The following is a 21,319-nucleotide window of genomic DNA, read 5'->3' on the forward strand; positions in this document are numbered from 1 at the left end:
TATTGTTTGTTGATATTTGTTAATAAAAAATAAAATACATCACTTCCCTTGTTTGGCTGTGCCCATTGCGCCGTTCGAAAATAAGGGTGGATAATTAAGCGGTTGGGAACAAGAAGCGGTTCTGTATCATAAATACAGTCCGAGGTAGATGGGTTGACTGGTCCTTTGCTATCGCGTCGGGCAGAACATGATACAGCACTGCCTCGCTTGCCTAATTGCTTTTACAAAACTGTTACCAACATATTAAAATAACAACGAATTACATATTTTCATTAAAACGTTATTTTGACCAACAAAAAAAGGGTGGGAGGTTACCTTGGTAACGTGACTAGAGTCATGACTGTAAGCCTGAGAATCTGACTAATAGCCGCGTTGTCTTCTCTTCCCTAGCAGTTGAAACGCAAACATTGAAAAACAACCTAACTTGTGAACAAAACAATGTAAATAGCCAGGAAACACAAGGACAAAGTATAATTTCAGTAGACGTGCGTTTCAAGTAAATTAGATCAACTTTTATGCCTGTGCACAACGCTTCTAAAAACGAATCTTTCACTCAGCTCTTCACGTGCACACAGCCAGGCAGTGTTGCAGCGTGAAGAGGGATAGGCTATACTTGCAGGGTTTCCCAAAGTCGGTCTTAGGGGGCCCCCCTGGGTGCACGTTTTGGTTTTTGCCCTAGCACTACACAGCTGATTAAAATAGCCAACTCATCATCAAACTTTGATTATTTGAATCAGCTGTGTAGTACTAGGGCAAAAAACAAACCAAAATCTACCTGCATTTGGCAGGTGGCGTGTGTTAATTTAGGCCCTGCTCACAAAACCCATACATACTCACACTACACTAACCCACATTGATATATAGCACCAGCTATAAGCCGCCTTCACACACAATTACAGTCACACATAATACATAACCTCTCTCATTGAAGTAGCGAGGATATTGTTTGCATATGTGCATATGATGTGGTATGGAGAGAGTTTATGTTTGTGTGTGTGTTACGTACAGTGTCTGAGCCAGGATCGAGGCAAAAGGAGCGGTGTTTGGTGGCAGGAAGCGAGGGAAGGTAAATCATAATTCCTAATCGGAGGGCTTCACATGTGGCTCGTAAATTCACACAGCTGAACACTAATTGCTATAATGCCCGAACAACTCACTCCCCTTCCCATCCTTACTCCATCTGTGTCATCTGGATAGGGCCGATGACAAATCTGTGGGCCACTAGTCCCGTAAGGCAGCTGTCCCCAACCACCAGGCCGGTCCAGAAAGGACACAGAAAGGATAACTAAATATATATATATTTTTTTTTTATCAGTAAAATAAAATAACAATTACATACAATTGTAGGCTATTTGAGCAGTAATTACATTGAACTTGGTGCAGTCTGTTGGTCCTTTTCTCACCACTCTAATATCTCTGTCACGCATGAGAAATGTGCACGTGGCGAGTTCATCACGGTCTGCGTGAGCTGTGTTGCCCGCCAACTTTGTACTAGCTAGCTACATTAGCTGACATAAATATAAACAAACAAACGGTGCTGGAGAGCTTCTCCGGAAGGGGTAAGGGAGATAAAAGGCCCAACGACGATGTTGATAATGCAGAGCCCGAGACTGCAAAAAAAAAAAAGCCTAATTCAATAGAAACTATGATGAGTCCTACCTAAAATATGTCTTTATTGCAACAGGTGGCTCGCATGCTCCAAGCCCCCTGTGCGTAGTATGTGGAGATAGGCTATCTAACGAGGCTATCCATGGGAAGATCGCTTGCCAGAGTGCTTGAGTTCCGAGAGCCGCTGCAGATTTCTATTTCAGAAAAAAGACTGGACATAAGGAACACCCTTCGGGTGTCACTGTCTCCCATCACCCCTAGATGGGAACGTCTTGTTGCCGGGAAACAAGCTCAGGGTTCCCACTGATTCAGCGACATGGTGAATTGCAATGTTTTTATTACATGGTCATTAGAGAAAAATATGCACTTTATGTTTTTATAATATCATCACGTTAGACACACTTAAACTAAAATGTTATAAAAAAGCGGCCATACTAAACTTAAAGGCCTAATCGATATTCCGGTCCTTTCTCATGGTTATGTAAAGACGTTAATTCATATAAATTCATTTTTTTGCGTGTCTCAGCAAATCTATTGAAGCCTGGTGTATCCCAGGGTGGCGCACAATTGGCCCAGCGTCGTCCGGGTTAGGGGAGGGTTTGGCCGTCATTGTAAATAAGAATTTGTTCTTAACTGACTTGCCTAGTTAAATAAAGGTTAAATAAATACATCTGTGAGAAATCTGCACCTCGCATAGACACACAATCACATGCTTGCACACATATGCAGATTAGACGCATGCCACCTACGCACGATGACGGTGACTCAGCACTACATCGCTGCAGCCATCTTTGTTCAGCCTCTAGCTTCATTGGGACAGAGGAACTTCATTTGCTGCTCCTTTGTATTCAACCACTGTTCCTCTTGTTTCCCAGATGCTAGTTGCACAGCGGTCTGTCCATGTGTTCAAGTTACCAACTGTACTGTACTTCTCATAATGTCTCCCTTCTCTGCGGTTCATATGACCCGGTCACCATGTGTTCTGGTCCTTATCTGTAACTACGACTCGCCTCTTCTGGTCCTCATCTGGTTTCATCCTAAAACGGGGTCGACTTCCTGTCAAGACGGGCTAAAGGGGACAGGTTCGGGAAGTTCTATGAGGCGGAGAGAGATGTATCACTTTTGAATCACATCCCATTGAGTTTGATGACCCCCCTTCTGCTTGCGTAATGCGATCCTTGTGACAGTATATTTACGGCAAAGCTAGGGTTTGTTTTCCGGAAACATCCTCATCGATGGCGTCATGCTGGAATGAAACTCAGATTTTGGTATTTCATTGTGTGCGTATGTGTGTCGGGGCGGCTGTTTCGTCTACGGTTCCATTGATAGAAACTAAGTGCAGATAACCAAGGAGTCTTGTGGCGAGAACATTAACTTGTAGATGGAGACGCTAAATACAACTGACCCTTTTGTGTGTATTTGTGTGTAAACTATCACTTAGCTATATTTACTTCTCTGTCACACAGCCAGTGTGTGTGTGTCTGTGAGAGTGAACGAGAAGGAGAGAGTTGTAAGGTCCAGAGCCATACTGTTTTATGAGGCAACTTGTTGCCAACTAAGTTTAAGAGATTACATCAAATGTTCATTTCGTAACATGAATAGCATCAATGTTTGCGTGTCTCAAGTGTGATTCCACCAAAAAGTATTTAATTTCACAATGTTCAACAACACCCTAAACGTGTTACACACACTCCAACCAGTTCAGGTGAGGTCCCCAGTTAGGTGTAGGGAAGCCCGGTAAGTCTGTTTTCGCCCACTCAGTCAAAAGAAGTACCATCCCTAAGTCCTGCTAGCTGGGGCAGTGGAACTTGCTGTGTCAACATCTGATTGTTCAGTTTCCCTGATAGTAATAATAGGATGTTGGAGAGAGAGCAAATAGCCCATGCTACGTCACAGCGAAAACCATTGAGTCAGAAGTTGAGAGCACACGATGTTTTCGGTTTGACAAAGAGCACGTAGGCTACGCTACAAACTCAGACGACAGTTCTTATTTGCTAATGCAGAAGATTCAAACAGGAGCAAGTTTATAGGCAAATGGTACTGGCTACATTCCTGCTAGTCTTGAAATAAACCAAATAAATGGAACATGAATAGCTCAGCTGTGCTAGCTAGCTCAACTTTTACATTATAATAGAGCTTGTTCATGATTGTGCCTTGTAGGCCTAGGTACAGGCAACTGCCAAAATAAAGGAAAGGGTTCTAGTGGATCTGTTATGGTTTAGGTCCACTCAACCCCTTAAAGCACTTTGTTGGTGTTACCTGCATTTGCCTTACTCTGAAACCAGAGTAAGGGGATGTCTAGTATTTTTACACTGCCCAAAACCATTCTGCTGTTTTACTTGACCATGAGGAAAACAGGTATGTTATGCTGCTGTGTATACTACACTGGGTTTGATTGTGCAGAGCCTGCAGTCTGTACTGAATTATTCACTTTTTTCAATGGGGGTCTCCTCATGAGGAAATGGTGCAGGATAAACTGAGGATAAAAGACCGACCACAGTTACTATTGCCGTGGGGCAAGGGGATGTGTTCCAAATGTACTCCTATTTCCCTTTCCTGTCTTTTAGCTTTGCACGGCCCGCAAAAATTGACATAAACCTTCAGTCTTCTTTACTACATACCGACCATGCATGCATGACTTGAACATTCATAGAAATCTTGTATTGATGTCAATGAAAGGTTTGTGCATCTTCTAAATACACTATTCTCCATTCATTCCATCCCTTGGAACTTCTTCCAGTGTCTTGATCTAAACCAAAAGGCATATGCTTACCACTTTGATGCCTCATTTTGTCCGAGGCAAAGTGGTGTCTCATTATTTCTAACTAGCTACCTCTCCTTCTGTCCTTTCCGCCATGATCACTGATCTGGGGCTACATGCGAGGTGGAAGCAACATGATCTACAAGAAGCCATAGAAGATTGAGACCCTAATGTCTGCTAGTTCCTGCTAAAGCACAATACCCAAAATAGGAGGCAAATAAAAACAAAATTAATCACACAAAAGTCAGATTAGAACTGTGGACATTTATCATAAATTTATTTTTGCACATAAATAACTATGTAAACGAGTATGTAAACAGAGACAGTATTTTTTCAAATTTTCTCCTCTAGGGCTAAACACGAAAGGGGATGCTTTGGTCATACTTCAGGGTTGGAGGGAGAGAAAAAAAAGAGAGGAGAAAGCGAGGGGATGGAGGCTGATGTGCAACTGCTTCCAGGTCACCGGCCTGGGGTCACAGTTGCTATGGAGACAAACCATATGTAGTCTTAAAGCCATTATAACAGTCCAATCATATTGAATAGTGGGAGGAGCAAGCACCGGCACATAAAGGGGAGGGGCCAGTGCATAAGAAGGCCAAGGTGCTTTGGTCTGTGCCATTTAAAAACGAGAAGGGGGATACATTTTTCTCAAACAAAACCACAGCTAAAGAGCTAACACTTCATCACAGACAAACAGTATTCTCTTGGTCTTCTTTTTGGTGTTTGAAACTAAAGCCAAGTAAACTTTGGTTACTAGCCACAAATCCCATTTGAGAAGGTTTAATGTCTCTCCTTTTGCTATTGACAGTGTTTTTGAAGTTCCCTTGGACTGTTGGGGGGGAAGGATTCCCGGACTCGCAGACTTTATATGCTACATATCGAGCAGACTTTCCTGCTCTTTGGATCATATTCATTTTGGTTTCTTCTTCAAGTAGCAAAAGCAATAAATAGAAACACACTCTCCTTCAGCTTCCCTCTGAACATAGACACACATACGCACACTCCTACTCACATGCATACAATCATACACACACTGAGGTAACCGTTGTTGAAAATATATAACAGAACAAAAAATGCCCTTTTTTGTAGAACTCTGCATGAGCGTGGACATAGAGAAGCTTGCTGGAAGGGTCAGAAGGTCAAGCAATGCCTTTTCTTTCTAATCAACAGTTTGTGTTCACCTTTGGCAAAACAAAGTTGTGACCTTTGACCCTTTTTAACCTGCTATATTGTTTAAATAAATGTAAAAAAAAATTAAAAAGTAGGCACCCCTGTTTCTCAACAGGTCACACAGGATGGATACAGGCAGAGAGAGAAAGTATATACACAATGGCCCCAGAGTGAAATCAAAATCAGAAAAACAAACAGTAAATTACAATGACTTACCTGGTCATTGTAAACATCACTTCCACATATTGCTTTTCGAAGACAGAATAATTGCATAATAAATTAAGGAGGTTATATAAATTCAACAAAAATAATAACATTTGAAAATAAACAGTAACAATAATAATGATATGAAATCCAGGGTGGATGATTGTCCTGTCTTAAGTGTAGGACACAGTGGAACAGTTTAGTAGTCTGGGGACAGTGTCTCTTGGAGCCCTGAGTACAGAAGTCCCTGAAAGTTTGAAAACCCCAGTCGCTACAACCATCAAAAATATATTTACACTCGTTGCTCCTGCTAACCAAGTTCTCAGAGCCACAGTCTGACTCAACGTTTTTCAAACGGTGAGCTCAAGCCTGTTCCTCGGACTCCTGCTTGATCGTGACGTTGGAGGGAAGAAGCGGACTGCTTCGGCGCAGTTTGATAACCGACGTCTCATTGACTGAATTGTACAGGCCGTAACCTGTAGACTGGAGCTCACTGGCGCCGCCCTTGTGGTGGTGGTAGCCGGAGGTCTTGAGGTCCATCTCCCTCCACAGCATCCCCAGAACCTGCTTCTCCAGGACAGCCTCAACCTCAACCTCAACCCCTCCCTGGAGCTGGTCCAGCCTCTCAGCGTGGTCGCTCATGTCAAAGCGCTCAATCTCCTCGTTGATGCGCTGGAGCTCTTCCTGGGTGGAGGGGCTGGGGGTGGGGCCACCTGAGGAGGTGACGGCAGCCAGGCAGTAGCCCTTCAGGTGTAGCCGCAGGCTGCACAGGTGAATGTAGTGGCGGTGGCAGTGGGGGCACTTGTGTGGCCGCTCGCGGGAGTGAAGGCGCTTGTGCAGCTTGAGGTGGACAAACTGGGTGAACTTGGCAGGGCAGAGCTTGCACGAGTAGGGCTTCTCACCCGAGTGGAGGCGCAGGTGGGTCTTTAGGTTGCTGGTGCTGCTGAAGCGCTTATGGCACACCTGGGGGAAAGAGGACAAGTGAAGGGTTAGAGGAGGAAGTTCAGCGTTGCTTATGTATATGCAACAGCTAGCTAGCTAGCTAGCTTGCTTAACAGACTTAGCGACTAGCATAGAATTTGTGGTGGTCTTTACCGAGCACTCATGGGGCTTCTCTCCAGTGTGCACCAGGAAGTGTTTCTGTAGGTGGGCCAGCTGGGTGAAGCCCTTACTGCAGGTCGAACACTTGAAGGGTCGCTCACCACTGTGGACACGCAAGTGCACCTACACACAGCAAGGACAACGTTAAAGTCAGTTGGGTTCAATGCAAGGGAACACAAAGTAGTCTGGATGCATGGAATGAAGGGAGCGAACAGAATGTCGCCAGTCTCACCTTGAGGTTAGAGAGCTGGCCGAAGGTCTTGCTGCAGACGTTACACTCGTACTTGATCTTGCCGTTCTGCTTCTTGAGTGGGTAAGGCAGGGTCTTGTAGCCGGTAGAGCCACCACCACGCTTCATCTTGCTCAGGTTCATGGCCTCCTCCTCTTGTCGGCCGCTGGCGCTGCCCAGTAGGGCTGAGGTAGGCTTGGTGGGCACGCGCTCGCTAGGGGCCGCCGTGCCCGCTGTAGGGGAGCCGCTGGTGGGGGCGTGGGGGTGCCCGTGTGGGTGAGGATGAGCATGGCCAGAGTAGGGATGATGGGGGTAGTGGGGGCCGACCTTGTCCTTGAGGGTGGTGGCGGCTGAGAAGGCACTGGTGGGGGCGGAGAGGAGGAAGTCCCTGTGGGTGGAGAATGAGGGGTGGGAGGAGTCAGGTAGTAAGAACCTGCTCCCCGCCTCCCCAGGCAGCAGGGGCATGTTGGGGGGCAGCAGGCTGCTGAAGAGAGGGTACATTCTTGGAAACATGCCCCCGACAGCGGGCACCCCACCCCCAGGTAGTGGGTAGTGGTGGGGTAGCATGTAGCGGGAGTAGTGGGGGCCGGGAGGGTAGAAGGGCGAGGAAAGGGAGGCGGCTGGTGGAGGGTAGCCTGGGAAGGGGCCCAAACCTCGGCGGTAGAAAGAGGAGGATGGGGGTGTGGGTTGGGGAGCTGCGGGGCTACCGTCGGGGCTACTCTCCAGACTGCGCCGCGCTGACGGACTCGGGGTCGCCGGCGACTGGTTGCCTGGTGATCTGATTGCTGTGTAACCAAACTGTACCGGGCTTGTCTTAAGGCTCAGGAATTCTTCCGTTAGATGAGGGTGGGGGCGGAATGGGGGGTAGAGGGCGTGGGGGTACAGGGGCCGATCGGGGCTGTCAGCACAGCGGGGCCGCGTGGCTAGTGGCCGGCTGGGCTCCTTCTTGCTAGAGGTGGTGGGGCCCCTGAGGATGGAGGAGACACTGTGTTCTATCTTGACTGGGGCGCTGCTGCTGCTGACATGCTCCTCACTGGCCTGCTGCTTGGCTTCCAGCAGAGACTGCTCTGTAGACGGAGAGAGAGAGAGAGAGGTCAGACACACTGTTCTCCCTCTGACTGAAGACCACGGTTCCCTTTGACTTGGTGTCTGGAGAATTTTAAAGTGCGTACAGGAAAAACTTAGACATGTCTTTAGCTTAGGAGAAATAATGGTATTTCAGCTGTAGAGTGTGTGAGGGGGAAGGGGTGGTTAGGAACACTGTAACCCAGCGGTTCAATTAGCGCGACAGATTTGACGAAAGATCATGGGGGGCTAAAAGACAGGAAGTGAGGCGTGACAGCTGCCTCTGGGCGTGTGTGTGGGAGGGAGGTGGTGGTGGTCTGGGGGCAGATAAAAATCAAGATAAAATCCAAATGGGGCAGGGCTGATTGAAAGTTTCCTCTCAAGTTTGGCCTCAACCTGCCCTCTCCACCTGACTCTCTCAATCACACACACACACTCTTGACACTTCCTGACAAAGAGGCCTTTGTCTGATAGGTTTGCTCATCGTCTCCAGCATGCACACTCCCGACCCAAAGAAGGACCCTTCAATCACGTTCCATTAACACAAAAACACACTTTTCCTATCCTACACCTTTGGACTTTTATCAGTCCTTTAGGTAGAAGTAAAAACAACCACCCAGAATTCCTTCTCGTTTGCTATTGTTTCCAGGTCAAAGGTTAACTGGGAGAGCTTCCTCCTCCCTTGCACCTACTGTCACCTCCACATGATGAAAGATAGGATTACTGCAAGCGCTTCCAGGCTACACACACACACACGCTAAAAGCCTCTGCATGTCGGTTAACACATCCTCACCTGTTAAACCTCCAGAGTCGGGATTTAGAGTGGACATCAATAATCCCATCCATTTACTACCCATTGAACTTTTACTAGAGGGTCACAAATCTGTGTGTGTGTGTCAACTAACGTGTATATACATGAAGCTTTCCAGCACTTAATTACTCGACAGACTTTCAAACACACACACACACAGTGACCCCCACACCACTACAGCGGTAGTGTGTAAACACAGAGGTTATCAGTGCCTCCCCCCTCTCCTCCTCCGTCCTCCTCCTCAGATGACACCACTCCCAGCCCTCCTTTCTTTCAGAAAACAAACATGGTGGCCATCTTGGAGATATCAATCTGTCAGCACGGCCCCGCCGCCAGGAAGTTCAAGTAGTCAATGGAGGGGACGCTTTTCTTCCTCTCCTCTCTTCCCTCCGTCTCTCCACTTTTAAAGTTCCAAATAAATTATGGAGAAGGGCCAAGGAGCCGTCAGCACATCACACACGCACGCACTTGAGATTAAAAGAGTGAGTGTGTTGGAATGAAATGCCTCTCCGGGTATGTGTGTCCTTGCATGCAAGGGAGAGGGTGTGAGTAGGATAGTATGCGGTTGAACGCATACACATTTAGAACAGGAAATGCTAACAGGTGCCATATGTCTGTGCAAAGCTTATTGTCGTTTTAAGGAAGGCTGATTGTGATTGTGTAAGAGTGTAATACACACACACACAAATATGGAGAAAAACAGCTGTCACACAAAGAGGAGTGCGAGTGGGAGAAGAGCTCCAGTTCAGTCATTTCAGACCAGCCAGTTCTGCTGACTCACACAACCAACCAAACACACGTCTGGTTCTACTATGACTGGGTTAGTGGAGAAAGACATAGGGAGAGAGATGGACCGAGACAGAGAGAAGAGAAAGGTAAGTATGATGTCATTACCAGGTCAACAGGGGCCCCTGTGGTAGTGGGGTGGTTTAATTACAGGGGCCATAGAGAAAAAGTAGGAGCCAGATGGGCCAGTACCCTGAGGGGGCCCAGGCCCCTGTGTCTCTCTGCTCCAGGAGATGTGCATCTCCCGGGGAACTGGAGTCACTACCTACCACACCTGGAGGCAAAATGCTGGCTTCTTCCTCCCATCCCTACCTACCTCCCCTTCTAACTCTGTCTGGTGCTCTCTCACTCTTTTTTGCTTCCTCACACATATTCATATTTGCATTTAGACTATTCACTTTATGACTAGAGTGATCACAGACATGCAATGGTGGCGCTGGCAGAGATGAAAGGTCGAGGAGCTGTATGTGTTAATGCCAGGCAGATGTTCAGAGAAGAAGGAGACGTGGCTTCCCTCAGAAACACTGTCAGGCTCTCACAAATATACACTCTCAAGATACACACCAACACTGAGCAGGTAGGTGCTAAATACAAATCACACACACACACCATAGAAAGTTAAACATAATACCAATAGTACACTATACTTCCAAGGATACAGTGTTATTACTATGTAATAAATCATTGCATACAGTATATGATTATCATTATATAACTTAGTGTTGTTACTATGGTATAACATGTAATAAGGTTTCATATGATAGGACTTACTGAGTTTCTGCATCATGAGCTCTCCAGAGGGCGGGTAGTGGAGTCGGTGAGCGAACTCTGGGCAGTACCACACCAGCAGCTCAGTGCCAGGGGGGATGGCCCTCACCGTGTAGAAGTAGATGTTCGTGCCATTCTGGCACGCCGCCAGGTTCTGCTCCCCCGCCGAGTGGGCTGGGTTGACGTAGCGCATCCAGTTAGAACGCTCCTCGTCCAGGCCGTCCACAAAGTGGTGGAAGTCGCCCTCCGAGTAGATCTGAGGGGACGGAGAGTAAGGAAATGGTCAAAGGTTAACAGGCAAGGAAGTCTCAATGGCAAGTTTAGAACTCTCCAGAAAAACAGTGCTGAGTAACGGCTAAATATGTTGACGAATCATATTTTCAGCAGCGTGAGTGTAATATCATTAAAGTGTAGACTCTTTAGAGCTCTCTCCCTCCACTCCAGACCTTATAGCCAGTTATACAGACTGAGGGATGGCGAGACCGACAGAGTAGGAGCCTCTCTTATACACATCCAAAAGAGTTGAGTCAGAGAATACGTCACGCCGACAATGTCACCGACACTCATTCTGAATCTTCCCCCTCTCTCCACTCATAGACCACTCTCTCTCCTATCTGATTGTGGACATCAACATCACCGAGAGAGAGAGTGAGAGAGAGGTCTATAACTCTGTGTTGTTGTGGCTTGCCTGAGCGAGGGACATGAATGGAACACATTGCTTTGGGATGTTGTTGAATCTAGGTGAGTGCCTGTGTGTGTGGGGGGGTGTACGAGTGCTACATTGTCACTTCCCGGAACGATGACACCGTAGCACTGTTCCTGTGTACAGTGTAAAATTGACATCATATTCCTCCTCCATTGTTCCACTACAGTTCTTACTGTACTAGCTGCCACACTTACTGATCAGACAACCACTACTGAATAACAGGCTTTACCCAGCAGATTTATCATGATGAAATAGGCGTTGAGGGTGTGTGTGTGTGTCTGAGACAAGTACGCATATAAAACTGCATACTCACAGGATGTACCACACACACACACAGAGTGGAGAGCCTTAGTCTCAGAATGATTAGAGAGAAAAACCCTTCTCCGTCTCCACACACACAAACTTCTTCAGAACGCAGAGACCCTGGCCGTGACGTCACACTAAGTCAGTCAGTGGAACAGGAAATGACCTATGGTTGTTTTTCTTCCTCTGTGGCTGTCTTTTACTGAAAGTGAAGCGCTTGCTCTCTTTGTGTGTGTGTGTGTGTGTGTGTGTGTGTGTGTGTGTGTGTGTGTGTGTGTGTGTGTGTGTGTGTGTGTGTGTGTGTGTGTGTGTGTGTTAGTGGACAGGAGGGAAAACCACTCACCCTCCAGAAGTACTTCCTGTTGGCGTCTTTGGGGACGCTGTCTGCAGTGTAAATCTGACCCACCAGGGGGCCGAATTGTGTTCCTTTGGGGATGTACTCTCTGCTGGCCACTCCAATCACCTACAGGACAGAGATAAAGACCATTAGTTGCAGTGTGTGGATGTTCTGTGGTTAGAGGATTTACGTTATCACATCCTGCCAGGTCAGTCTTCACATGAAGACGGCCGGAAGAACCCATCATCATGATCAAATCAACAAACAGGGCTGCCTCTGTGTGTATGTGTATAATTACTACTCTGTACTAGAAAAATCTGTGGCCTAGAATGGGAATTTGACTGTCACACTTTTTCCTCAAGCCACATTTGCTGTGTGTTTTAAGTGTGTGAACATAGGCAAACACACACCTAACCCTTATCCAGTGCCAACAGGAAGAGTTAGACACCCTGAGGGAAAGAGTTATATTTCCTCCATCTCACCCAGGTTATGCCACAAAGCATCTCCCCCTTCTCGCCTCTGTTCCTTTCTAATTGACCACAGGGCCACTCCCTCTGACACCCCTTACGACACCCACTCTGCTAACCACACAACACACCCTACCACATCAAAACAACTCATCTCAATAGACTGTTCACCTTAAAGGAGAAAGAGATCCACACCTGATATTAAAGCGCTGTTGTTCCTTTCAAAATAATTGAAAAAAGACTTGAAATAGAGGAAGGAAGGAAGAACAGCAAGGGAAGTGCATCCGTCTGAAAATGAGGGATTATCAAACCTAGACATTCAGCTAATCTCCTAACCATGATAAACTCTGATGTATTCACCAAACCCCCTACACAGACTACACTTGCACGCACACACACACCCTTATCCCCTTCATGCATATCCTACACAATCATCCTCCCTAAAGGATTGGGAAATCCCCCTTCCCATTTCCATCCCAGGGCCAGACCACTTCTCAAGATTAGGGGTGTTTTGAGGATAACTTATTAACTGACTTTACAATGCTCCCTAAATGACTAAGTCAATATCCTTTCATCACTGGCAATGCTATACTCTATCCACATCCTCTCATTTTCTTCTTTCTTATTTTCTCTATCAATCTTAGTGGTCGCTTCTGTGAAGGTGATAAATATTGACGGATACCGTATCAGGTCGTAAACAAACATGGTGGGAAACACTCATTCTCACACACACAGGGTGATAAGAAACAGATGAGCAATGACAAGAAAATCTATTCATTGCAACCAAATAATGCGGTCTTGATCAGGTTAAAACCACAAAATGCTCCCCACCTACGCTCATGACCCCTCGTCACACTTATTCTACAGGGTTCAACGGTTAGACTGACTGGGGATCAGTTTGGGTTGTGAAGAGGTTGATATTTGGACAGAGGTAGGTAGAGAGAGCTGGGTCTGGTCTAGTGTAGGACTGACTAGTGTGAGAACATAGAGGGATAGACAGAGACAGGTAGGGTAAATGGTTATCAGGATGTGTTGATGAATCTCCCGTCAACAGCAGGGCTAAGTATGATTAATGACTCTTCATGGATGGGTGGGAGCTCATTTCTCACTGCGGAGGCTCTGTAGCAACCTGCATCACACCTCAGAGAATGTGTGTGTGTGAATTCCCCTCCACACTGGGCTTACACACCGCTCCTACAACACACACAGGTCATCGCCGTGCTTCAGTGTGTGATCTTTTACAACGAGACACCCTCCTCACCACAATCCCCTCTGGCTGAGACTTCTCCTGCTGTCATATATTACCTACAGTTGAGTCATGTGAGTTTGGGGAGCATATGGGTTTACAGATGGTGTGTGTGCATGTATGTATCTGTGTCTTCCTACCTCTTTGGAATCAGCTAGTTGTTTGAAGGCCAGGTTACGAGGCAGTGAGGCCTCTGCTCTCGTTAACCCCTCGCTCTCTGTCCCTGCCTCCCGCAGAGTATCCTTGACGATGTAGGTACACTTCTCCTCAAACTCTGCCTCCGTCCACTTCATCATGTCTGCCTCCTCCATCTTAGAGTCTGTGTCGGTGGCCATTTTGGATCCCATGTCCATCTGGGTTTCCGTGTCCCTATGGGGTTCGGTGTCCATTTTGACGTTGTTGTGCTCTACAGTGTGGGCCCCCTCAATAGTCAACATGGCCGAGCTATGAGAGGTAGCCTGAGAGAGGGAAAGGGAAACCGATAAAAGACAGAGCGAGTGAGAAAAAAAGATAAAGCGAAACAGACAAAGAGATGGAGAGAAGGAGAAAGGAAAGAAATTGAAGGGGAGAGATGAGAGAGAACAGAAAGACAAGGGAGAGAAAAAGAGAGAGGGGAGCGTTATTATCCAGCATGAGTCAGTGAGTGGCGAGTTCCTTTGAGACTGGCTGACTAAGCAGACAGTGTCTGTGCTCTCTCTGTGGGAACAAGAGCCACTGTCGACCGACCCCACTAGCCTCTAGCCCAGGACAGTCTGATCCCCACTACACTCTACTTAGAGGGAAACACTCAATCACAGGAAACCATCAACTCTATTCAAATAAGTTACCATTTTTTTTTTAAATAAAACACTTATTGAATCCAGAGTGAAAAGTCTATTCCTTTTTTTTATTACAGATGAGTTGTGACCCAAGAGTATGTATGTGTTACATTTACATTTAAGTCATTTAGCAGACGCTCTTATCCAGAGCGACTTACAAATTGGTGCATTCACCTTATGACATCCAGTGGAACAGCCACTTTACAATAGTGCATCTAAATCTTTTAAGGGGGGGGGGGGGGGTCAGAAGGATTGCTTTATCCTATCCTAGGTATTCCTCGAAGACTCCTTGTTATATACTGTATGCGGATCCGGCTAGTGTCTCAGGGCAAGACAGATTGACCAATGACTTGTGCAGATAGGATGACACGGCCTAAAAATGGCAGCCAAGCTGTGAGTCCATTCCATGGGCTATGTAAGCTGGCATAAGGTCAGGGCCGGCCACGCTACCCCTCGGTCTCTCTACCCTCCCTCACCATCTTCATTCCCTCTGTACCCTTCTCCCTCTCTGTCCAACTCTACTTCTATCTAGCCTACTCTTCTTCATTCTCCCTCCTTGTCAAACTGTCAACATAAGTGTCTTAATCCTCCTGTTTCTTTCTTTATCCCCCTCTCCCCTATGCTCTCTCACTGTCCCTAGCCCTCTCTCCCCAGGGTGGAAAAATAGTCACAAACAGGGGAAGGAAGTCCTGTCTACGTCTGAATGGAGCTAAAATTGGAAGCAGAGTGGCAGAGCAGCGGAACAGGCAAATCATCCATGTGTGTGTGTGGGACAGTGGGGAGCGAGCGCCAAACTTTTCCATTTGGGGGGCCACAGCAGCACAAACAAACTTCAAACGCTCCCCACACAAGACCATCTCACACACACATCCTTGTCCCACAACAAAAACACAGTGTCCGTAGCATGAATGATCATACGCTACAAAGATTGTCAAATTTCAAGGCCGATGATAGACTGAAATGCAACCTTATACGCCGTCACTCACATATAATTCAGGAAGAACGCACCATAACCAACTGAGATCTACTCTACCCTCCAACAATCTCCAAAACTAAACCACAACTAAAAGCTTGACAAAATTCCCCAAGCCTTGACCAAATTAAACATGACCCTATACTCAACAAAATTCACTCAAGCCAATAAAACAGGTTGCTAGGAGACTAGTGTAATTAATGAACTTCCGGAAGAGTAACAGAACAACAAATCACTTCCTCAAATGTTTCTCCAACATTAATTTAAAATAAAATTGTACTACAAACAATATCCCAAGTAATTACATACATGAAATGATAATACAAATAGGATATTCCATTTCAATGTAGAGTAGATCATTTCAAACTATTTAATATTTATTAATATTGTGATATTGTACATTGATATCATGAATATCCGTTTAAAGGGATTTAAATATATAGATAAATATAATACCAAACACTAGTCAAAATCTGTTCCTGCTAATAAAGAAGTCTTTCTATGACAGCTGTGCAAAACGAATACTGAAACTGAGAACCTGGCCTAAAGCAACTGATTTATTCAACTCTCACATACACATCTCTGTTAAAATATTCGATAAACACTACTGATATAGTTTTTTTTTTTAAGTTAGTTAATTAAAAAAAAAGTAAAAAAAAAAAGTTTACATTTAAGCAAGCTATAACCAATGACAATTTTAGAATTTTAATAATTCAAACAATTCCGCTGAAGTAGACACAAACTGCAATAAACTATTAATAATTTAAACAATCTCAAAACTCAAAATGATTGCATTTAAATATTATATTCAACAATATACTGAAAGTTTAACAAACTCATTGTATAATGGAGTGGCCAGACAAACAAGGAGAAAACTTTGACTTACATAAAGAAGTCATAAAATAAACCTTCATATTCGTTGTCACTGGTTTAATTTAGAAAAGTATTTATTCAACTATTACAAGCAAACCAAATTTAATACACAACTTTAAAAATCCTCAAAACGAATAATATAATTTAGGAAAAAATTAAGTAAATTTTTTCCTAAAAATAAAAAGTGAAAATACCAAAATCAAACTTTTTTCTACAAGTCTCTGTTCCTCCATTGACTAGCGTACTCACCGAGAAGCTTTGGTCCCAGCCACACATAGGGCCGAATGATCTATCCCCTGGGTGAGTGTGTTTATGTGTGTGTGCGTGGGACAGGTGCAGTTCACCCTCTCCCCCTCCAATCCAAGCGCTACTCTAGAGTGTGAGTGCTGTGTGTGAGTGTGTGTGTGTGTCTGCTCCAGTGAGTGCCTTCTGTTTAACTGACTGCCCCTCGACAAGTGAGGGAGTTGTTGATTCACTCAGTGGTCCCTCCCTCATTCTCTCTCCACTCCCCCTCTCAAGGACCGCCCACCACCATGAGGAACACGATCGCTTGCAGCTCATTCAGGGTAGCAGTGGCAGGCACACACACACTGCTCTATGGAAATAGCAGGCGCTAATACCCGAGGCATGAGCTCTTGATGCTTCACACAAAACAATATCAATTGGCACATAAAAGTACCATGACACACCTTAACCTAAATTCAAACATTCTCTTGCAGTCTTCGATAAACTTCAATAAAATTAGAAAAGGTTGCCAGTTCCAAATCAAAGTCTCAAAAACATATTCCCTCAACATGGGTGCTTGTTGTGTAACAGTGCAACTGTTACAGATCAACAACCCCCCCCCCCCCCCCCCCCCCCCCACACACACACAACAAACACACATAGATGGGGGGGGGGGGGGGGTTGTTTATGAGTCTTCCTGGGAAAGGAGGACATCCTGTGACAGTGACTCAATGCCCCTCTACTGTTTACCCAGCACAGAGCCGCGGACGGACGTTCCTCTTACACACACACACACCCTCTAAAGGGCGACACTGAACTGACCTCAAGGCTCAGTCTCACCAACACACTCCCTCTCTTTCGGTCTCTCTGCCTCTGGTAATAAACTGTGACATTAAAGGTGCAGGGCTTGCTGACCCTGGTTAAATACAACACAAAACACTTTGTCTCTCCTCCTCCATCTATCCCTCTTTTTCTGTCTGTATCAGATCCCCATAGCAAAGACCACTCAAAGCAAGCAACCATGTCCTGGAATTCAACTGGAAATCCCCTACTCTCCCTCGATTGACATCAGTCTTGAGTGGGGCGGAGTGGAGCGAGGGCTAATGAAGAATGATAATGAAGAAAATAAAACATGAGGCAGGGGAGGAGGTCAGGGAGGGAGAGACAGACAGAACCGGGTCTTCAATCCCCCCCACTGGTGACAGAGAGTTGACCACATCACTCACTGCCTACTCCTTCCTGCCAACAGACGACCCACCGGCCCCAAACACACACAATCTGCACCCCAGCTGGTCTACATGATCATGCTCTGTAGCGACCAACCCCTACCAAAAAAAACATCTCACTCCCTCCAGAAAAACAAGTTAAGATTTCAACTAAACAAAAAACGAGAGCGAAAAGAACATCTTTTCCCCTTTGAAAGTCACATGTGGTCCATCCCTACCCGCTTGCTGGCTGGGAACAATCTGGGCCCAGACACAGACAACCCCCCCCCCCCCCTGATCCCTTTCCCCTCTCCTCATCCCTCTCTGCTTAAACTGTAAAGGAAGGAGGGGGCGCAGGCAGGCCTGAGGCTGGGGGAGTAGGGAGGGGTCCCTCTGAAGTCAAATGGCTCTTTTTGTTTATGCGCAGGCCAAGGAGGGTATTTAATGTGGCCTGCAGGCCTGGAGGAGAGGGAGGGAGGAAGAGGGCCACACAAATAAGGGCATGGGGACCTCCTGTCTCTGTTAGTTTTACAGAGGGCTCCTATCAGGGCTAGCACAAACACACAGAGCTGAGCAGAATTGTGGTGCCAACACATCAGAAGGAGGTAAGGATTATGAAAAGAAAGAGAAGAGAAAGGTGGTGAGGATGAGAGTGGGTGGAATGGGAGGGGGTGGCTAAACCACAGGTGAGATTAGCAGCCATTCCAAATTCCTGGGTTCCATCTGCAACAAGAGGCAAAAAGCAGCAAACTTTATTGACTTCATAGCAGATTCAGCTTAACGATCCTGCTTGTCACAAGAAGAGAAGTACTGGCTACACTGTCAATTTCTCATTCAAATGCCATGACTGTTATTCACCTTGATATTCAAACTCTCTCTCACACACACAAACTTCCCAAAACTTTCCCCACAACAGTGGTGGATCTTATCTTCAGAGTTGATCTGGAGTGTCACTGATTTTCTCCCATTTGTCACAAAATGTTTTAATTCCGGTCTACAGGATGCCTCTCACAAGATCATAGCAAGAAGATTGTTATTGACCATTTCATGTGGCGTGTGCCAAACGATGCTTGTATCCGCTTGAACTTTCCTCAAAAAGCGTGTGCGCGTGGAGGAGGCACAATGGATTTGGGTGTTGTTCTGGAAAGAGTTAAACCCTCAATGGAGGAGCCATTAGGGGGAAGTAAGGAGGTTAGACCTAGCCATTGCCCTGTTTGGGCTGAGGGACCTGTGTGTGTGGACGCGTGGCATACGCCAGGTCGAGCCCCCCTACAGCGTAGAGCAGGGTGGGGTTGGGGCATTGCAGTAGCTCTCCTAATCGTGCCAATCCACCGCGGCTACACACACTCTCCCCCCTCAGCCATCTGGAGGGACTGTCCACACGGCGGACACTTGTGTTACGATCAACACCACCACCAGACAGTCACCCTCCTTAACCCAGAGGAAGAGCTAATCATGGTCTATTTGGCACATGCCACTGATTACATTGTACTTTTCATTAAGGAGGCAAACAGAGGCCAGTGGCATTGACACTGCTGACAATGAGGCAAGAAAAGAGGGGGGAGTGGGAGTTATCACACACGTTTCAGGCCAGGCAGCCATTGGATTCCAAATAGAGCTGGGCTGGGACTATCTCAAACGTCAAAATGATGTAATGACTTCCTGTAATCAACATACTACAATATTTGCTTCATAACTCATAAATCCACATTTCCCAAATATTACACCTTTGAAATCTTAATTTTGCATTAACTCAAAGACTGAACTATACGGTGTAGAATGACAATAATAGTGTAAGTAACATGACTGAGATTCTCTTGTTTTCCACAGAGAAACGGGTGTGTGTGTATGTATGACTGATACCCTGGGCAAAACGGACTCAACTCTAGAAACTGTAAATGAAACTTTCAACCACTAAATAGAGAGAACTATTTAAGCTCGCAGACCTTTTCCGCAGGTAAATGTTTACCGAGGTTCACAGTGCATTCCCGTAAACAACCTGAAACGTGCTCTCAGTCACAACCAGAATCACATGCCTCTTCTTTTCGGCAATGTGCAGGAAGTCATAAGCATACTGCACGCACAATGATGAGCACAGCACTTTGTGATAACGCAACCTTCCAAAGCGGCTGCGTCATCGGACACATTTCGGAGTAGGCAACGAATCATAAAACAATAGGATATATGATCCTAGGGCCTTTGCTATAGCCCAAATACCGCCCACGACAGCTGTACTTAAAAACAATGTTTATGTAGTTGTCAGGTTGTGGTATGTGTTACACTGGACAGATATAGGCTAATGGAACTCGACGCGTGTGTACCATACCCCCGTGCCCGTGACAGTAAGCAAAGCGTTGCGCAACGGGTGTTCAACTGTTAAAAACTGTCAAATACCCGGTCGGGCACATTTTCCTGTTTAGCGAACGCCATGATGAAAAGATCGAATCAGGACATTGAATAACCTGTGCAAGATGAGACTGTCGGATAAAAAGCGAAACGGGGCTAACAAGTCAACTCGTCAAAATATAGGGTTGTTATCCGACTTCTTTGTCGGACTAAATAATGTAAAACGACTGAACTGTAGACTACGCAAGACGCACTTCCAATCTTGTACCCTATGCAATCACTTTCGATTCAAAGCAGGGTCATTCAACGCGACTCATTCAATTCCTTATCGCATTCTTAACTGAATGACCACACACACTTTTTTATTATCAGTAGGCTAATATCGACTCCGAGTTGCAACAAAAGAGAAGAGGAATTTCAGAAAATTATTGAATTTAGCCAAACAAGTGCGAATATTTGCAAAAATAGATTGTTAGGCTGTGTTGGAGTAGTTTCTGTAGGTCCTACTATTAAGCAAATAGCCTGCCTAACATTAAAATTAGGATACAATGTTTCTTATGGCGATAGGCTAGGGCTAGGCTATATAACCTATAGGCCACATACACAACGTGCCAAACCCTAAGGTAGAAGAATAATGAGAATGAAATGCGACAAAACGTGATGTCGGCTGCTCTGTCTTAATTCAGGACAAACTTTTCGCCAGCACTAAACAATGTAGCAAATAAATGTAGGCTATTCAATGTTATTTATCGAACTGCAGGGACTGTAGCCAGGCGAGCGAAGCGGGGTGCAAGCTCTTTTACCTGTCCGCGTTATGAAGGTCCTGCAGCGGAGCGCTGGAAGATATTCTTATCCCAATTTCCAAACTCAGGCGCTGCTGGCCTAGGTCCGATCGTTTCTCTTTGTAGTGCGAGTATACTATGGAATTGTCGAGGTGAATCTGTAGTCTACAGTTTACATACAAAGTATCCTACCCCTTCTTCCGCGCCCAAATCTGCTCCACCCAAAACTGTAATTAGGATTAAGACAAGCAATTAACAAAACAAACCCCTGCGCCGACGCTTTCGATAACTGATGGCGCAATTGTTAAAGTAACACCTCTCGTTTCCAACATTTGCAGTGTGCTTAAAGGACATTAACATGTTCGTTTAGGATAGCCTAAATGTCGAGAAAGTTTTAGACGCCTTCACCCCTTTGCACCCAAGGTGAAGGCTGCTAAAAGATAACTGACGAGACAATGAATCAATAGGCAATAGTTACAAAGTCATGTCTTTGTAATGTGAATATTTGAATGACTAAAAACTTGAAAGAAAAGGG

General features: G+C 45.8%; 1 protein-coding gene across 2 annotated transcripts; it reads right to left on the reverse strand.

Annotated features, from left to right (window-relative positions):
- Positions 1-4,624: 4,624 nt before the first annotated feature.
- Positions 4,625-20,908, reverse strand: LOC129837726 (PR domain zinc finger protein 1-like). Of its 2 annotated transcripts, none has more exons than XM_055904117.1 (7): positions 20,806-20,908; positions 13,703-14,020; positions 11,856-11,975; positions 10,507-10,759; positions 7,077-8,140; positions 6,839-6,967; positions 4,625-6,706 (listed from the first exon to the last, which is right to left on the reverse strand). In XM_055904117.1, the coding sequence occupies exons 2-7, from the start codon at positions 13,997-13,999 to the stop codon at positions 6,107-6,109; spliced, it is 2,463 nt and encodes an 820-aa protein (XP_055760092.1). In that variant the 5' UTR covers positions 14,000-14,020; positions 20,806-20,908; the 3' UTR covers positions 4,625-6,106. The 2 variants fall into 2 exon arrangements, with proteins under 2 accessions (XP_055760092.1, XP_055760091.1); XM_055904116.1 differs by lacking the exon at positions 20,806-20,908 and adding an exon at positions 16,476-16,649.
- Positions 20,909-21,319: the final 411 nt, after the last annotated feature.

The sequence above is a fragment of the Salvelinus fontinalis genome, chromosome 38, assembly GCF_029448725.1.
Source record: "Salvelinus fontinalis isolate EN_2023a chromosome 38, ASM2944872v1, whole genome shotgun sequence".
In the NCBI taxonomy this organism is placed as follows: Eukaryota; Metazoa; Chordata; class Actinopteri; order Salmoniformes; family Salmonidae; genus Salvelinus; species Salvelinus fontinalis.

Excerpts from the sequence above, each read along its gene's own strand:
- LOC129837726 (XM_055904116.1), bottom strand. The coding sequence starts at position 16,502 with ATGTGTGGCTGGGACCAAAGCTTCTCG. Across the intron at positions 11,976-13,702 it reads AACTAGCTGATTCCAAAGAG|GTGATTGGAGTGGCCAGCAG; the intron begins GTAGGAAGACAC and ends TCTGTCCTGTAG. Across the intron at positions 6,707-6,838 it reads AGAAGCCCCATGAGTGCTCG|GTGTGCCATAAGCGCTTCAG; the intron begins GTAAAGACCACC and ends TCTTTCCCCCAG.